The 4,373-nt window shown below is 38.3% G+C and overlaps 1 protein-coding gene across 1 annotated transcript; it reads left to right on the top strand.

The window, feature by feature from the left end:
- The first annotated feature begins 2,692 nt into the window (after window positions 1–2,692).
- LOC122723036 lies at window positions 2,693–3,514 on the top strand. The gene has a single exon (XM_043953761.1). The coding sequence runs from the start codon at window positions 2,693–2,695 to the stop codon at window positions 3,512–3,514; it is 822 nt and encodes a 273-aa protein (XP_043809696.1).
- Window positions 3,515–4,373: the final 859 nt, after the last annotated feature.

The raw sequence follows: 4,373 nt of genomic DNA, 5'->3' as shown, positions 1-4,373 counted from the left end.
GGAAAGTTTAAAAGTAAAATTCCAAGTTTGCCCTCCACCTTTTTCTATATTTACACCTAACCCACCATATGACACCTAGCCATGCATGACTAAGCATGAAAGAAAAGAGTTGTCATTCATTTGGTCCATCATTGCCGTGGCTACACCAAAAGGAAAGAGAAAAAGCTTTTGCTTTCTTATCTTCCATTTCCACCATAGTTTCATCAAAAAGATAAAATCTCCAGCCACACAAAATCTGTTCTTAAGTGTAATAACCAGCAAGGAAACCATAGAAAGGGAGGAAAGAAGGAGAAAAGTTAAGGTGCTTTAGTGGTAAGTGATGAAATTGAAAAACTAGGTTAGGTAAACATATTCTTTCATGTTTCAATTAATTATATGTTGTTAAATGAATTAAAGCTCCTGTTTTTCTTATTCTTTGTAAAGAACAAACTCAAAAGGAGGAAGGTACATCAAAGGGGAAAGGCAAGGAAAAAGAGTAACTAAGGTGTACCAAAAGATTTTGAAAAGAATTTGCAAAAGGTTTGGTGATTGTATGAAGTTCTGTTTTTCCTTTGAGTTTTTCATGAATATGTAAAGTTAGGGATTGGTTTTTGGTTGCTGGAAATGTTCTCTTGATAGTATGGATTTGTGTTATGAATGTTGAAATGATGATTGGAAGGCTTAAAGTACATAGATACAACATGGAAGCCAAAAACAGAAAACTGGCAGAATAGGTTCCAACAGGACAGTCTGTATTAGAAGCCTCATAACTTATTGTGTGATCATTGAAATTAATCCTAACATATACAAATGAAAGCTAAGACACAAATATAAAACTTTCATGAAGTGACCAAATTCTGAATCTGTAGCTAATTATGTGAAAATTGCTAGTGAACCTAAGCTGGTCACAGGGAATTGTGCATCCGGAGCAGTATGTATCTCCTAGACCATAACTAATGATTTACTCAATGAAATGAATTAAGACCAGTGCCAAATGAACCCTGAAAAGTATACCTAAAACTTTTTACAAGAAAGTTAAGCTTGAATCTGTATGCAAATGTATGCATATGATAGGTTTTGTTAGATTAAAAACAGATACCAAAACTGTACTGGTTAGGATCTGATTGAGCAGCTTGCAAAGAAAAATTCATAACTTAAGTTAGAAAGGTCAGAATTAGATGTAATATATCTTGTTAGAAAGCTAAGACATAAATACACAAAGTTCATGAAGAAATGTGAGTCTAATTATGTCCACAAAATACCTAAAAATGTGATACAATCTCAGGCAGAAACAAACCTACATGTAAATATTGACCTAAAAGAGATTGACATGCTAGCTTTGTGGCCAAATTATGCACATGCTAGCTTGACATGCCTGCTTTATGCACGTGCTAGCTTAATAGACTAAAAATTTGCATACATGTTCTTGATGAAATAGTAATATGTTCATGACTGAATATTGTGTTCATGAATGAAGATGGTCTATTACACACATATGTATGCTCCTAAGGACTCCTTTTTATTGACATATTTGCTTGTTTCAACAGGGTATGCATCTAAATGAATAAGTTTGATACCGATCTTTAACATGTAAATATGTATTCTTTGCCCTAGTAAACCTTAGTGGGAGTCATAGATAGCATAAGGGTATGGCATGCCATATACAGTTTAGCAGTACTGCGCCCTAATGGGCTACATGATATGATCTTATCGACACATTATGTGTCATACAGTTTCCCGGCTTTTTAGCCATACAGGCACAACATTCGGCCCCCGGGCCATACAGTTTGGCACTTTGTGCTATACAGATACAGTTTCCCTTATCTAGCTAAATGATCCTGTGAAGAGTTTATAGGGGCTAAGATTTAATTATATGACTTGTTAATGCTTTGCTAGCATGCATACAAGATGGTTACAAAAATATGAATAATCTTACTGCTATAAAATGTAGTGACCTGATTTGTCGACTGACACATAAAATATTTATGTGCTTTTATATAACATGATTTCATTATATATGTGATGATTATTCCTATTATATGTGAATGAGTATATATGTTGTTATTCACCCACTGGGCATAAGCTCAGCGCATTGGACTTTTCCATGCGCAGGTAATAGATAGAGGAAGCAACAGTTAGGAGGTCTGGTTCTGCATCAGCACAGAGACATCATCATAACCAGTCAGTCACAAGATTTGTACAGAGGTTGTTTATGGTTGGCATGTACATTAATAGTCTACCAAGAGTCTGTAAATGAGTGTTGTAAATAGTACAAATATATACAAATGTGTTGACTAATTTAAGTTATTATGTTCTATTTATGGATTTGATAATGTGAAATGAGAAAATATTGAGATTTTATGACTATTTTTCACAGGGATAATTGGTAATAAACAGGGGAGACTTTAGCGGTTTCTCCATTTAAAATTATTTTGTGAATCAACATGCATTTAAACAAACTAAAGAACAATTTATAAGGTCAAAGCTATCTTAAGTCCACATATGTAATTGCATATAGTATAGTATGTGGCATCCTTTACTAAGTTATTTTATAGACGGGTAAGGGGTGTTACATTTTTTGGTATCAGAGCATAGGTTTAGGCGGTTCTAGGATATAGCATAATTTAATGTACATGCCAAATGTGTCAAGGTTATGATGTATCTCTGTCAAATTGATGCAGGCCTATTTTGTGTTTTTAATTGTTTACAGAGGATGTCTGAGGAATCACAACGTGCTATAGATGAGGAGGTGGGAAGTCATGCCCCATCAGAACCCATTGAGCCAGCAGTTGCACCAGCCCCTCATGGTGAAGATAGGCCAGGACAGGATGCATTTTTACAACAGTTGGCAGATATGTTTAGACGAGTTTCAGGGGCAGCACCTCAGGTGCCACCACCAGTTGCAGTACCTATGCAGGCTCCTGCTAGACCACCAATAGACAAGCTTAGAAAATATGGAGCTATGGAATTCAAAGGCAGAAGAGAAGATGATGCTCCAGCAGCAGAGTACTGGCTGCAAAGTACAGAGAGAGTGTTGCAGCAGCTTCAGTGCACACCACCAGACAGTGTGGCTTGTGCAGTTGCTTTGTTACAAGAAGAGGCCTATCAGTGGTGGGACACGACATCACAGACAGTTCAGTCTGAGCAGCGGACTTGGAAATTCTTTCTGGCTGAGTTTCGAAAGAAGTATATAGGAGATTTATATATGGATGAGAAGAAAAGAGAGTTCCTATATTTGAGACAGGGCAGGATGACTGTTAGCGAGTATGAAAAAGATTTCATCAGACTGAGTAAGTATGCCCAGGAAATGGTGCCTACAGAGGAAGCTAAATGTAAGAAATTTGAGCAGGGTTTGCATAATGACATTAGGGTGCTTTTGGCAGCCCATTCCATCAAAGAGTTCTCTACTCTGGTAAATGCAGCGTTGAATATAGAGAAGATAAAGAAGAAGAACAGAGCTGGAGACAGAAAGGGCAACAGAAGAGAGGGCAATCCCAGATGCAGAGGCAATCCTCAGCCTCTCAAGCACCTATGAAGAGACAAAGAGGTGCTCAGTCATCAGGGTAGAGCCAAGTACAAAGACAAAGGCAGCCACTAGCGCAGAGTTTTGCAGGGAGGTTTGGGCAGCAAACTAGTACTTCTGTAGCCAGTTCAGGAAGTGCAGGCAGGGGACAATACCCTATATGTGAGCACTGTGGTAGAAGGCATTTGGGACCCTGCAGAAAATTAACAGGGGCATGCTTCAGGTGTGGATCTACTGAGCATCTTATGAGAGACTGTCCTAGGGGACAGGTATCTTCGGCACCACCAGTAGAGAGGCCTATTCCTGCTGGATTTAGAGGAAGAGGAAGGGGTAGAGGTAATCAAACAAGGGCAGCTTCAGCCAGTCAGAGGGTGTCTGAAACAGTAGATAGACCAGACTTCAGAACACCTGCTAGAGCGTATGCCATCAGGGCTAAAGAGGACATAGACTCCCCAGATGTGATTGTTGGTACATTCTCAATCTTTGATAAACCTGTGCATGCATTAATAGACCCAGGATCAACACATTCATACATATGTTTACCCATTGTCAATGAGGGGAAATTACAGGCAGATTCTCTAAACCAAGATATAATAGTAACCAACCCCCTTGGTCATAGTGTGATAGTGAGTAAAGTATATAGGGATTGTCCTATATCCATTCATGATCAGACTTTCCATGGTGATTTGATAGAGTTACCCTTTAGAGAATTTGATGTAATCCTTGGCATGGACTGGTTATCTAAGCATCGGGTAATAGTAGATTGCAGATCAAAAAGAATTACATTAAAAACACTTGCAGATCATGATGTGGTAGTTGTAGGGGAGAGATCAGATTACCTGTCTAATATTATATCGGCCGCTACAGCTAG

The sequence above is a fragment of the Manihot esculenta genome, unplaced genomic scaffold (genome assembly GCF_001659605.2).
Source record: "Manihot esculenta cultivar AM560-2 unplaced genomic scaffold, M.esculenta_v8 Scaffold65, whole genome shotgun sequence".
Classification (NCBI taxonomy): domain Eukaryota; kingdom Viridiplantae; phylum Streptophyta; class Magnoliopsida; order Malpighiales; family Euphorbiaceae; genus Manihot; species Manihot esculenta.
The sequence above is the reverse complement of the archived record's forward strand: the minus strand, read 5'-3'. Positions and strand labels throughout refer to the sequence as shown.

What these genes read in the sequence shown, in the direction of transcription:
- LOC122723036 (XM_043953761.1), top strand. Translation starts at nt 2,693, where the DNA reads ATGTCTGAGGAATCACAACGTGCTATAGATGAGGAGGTGGGAAGTCAT.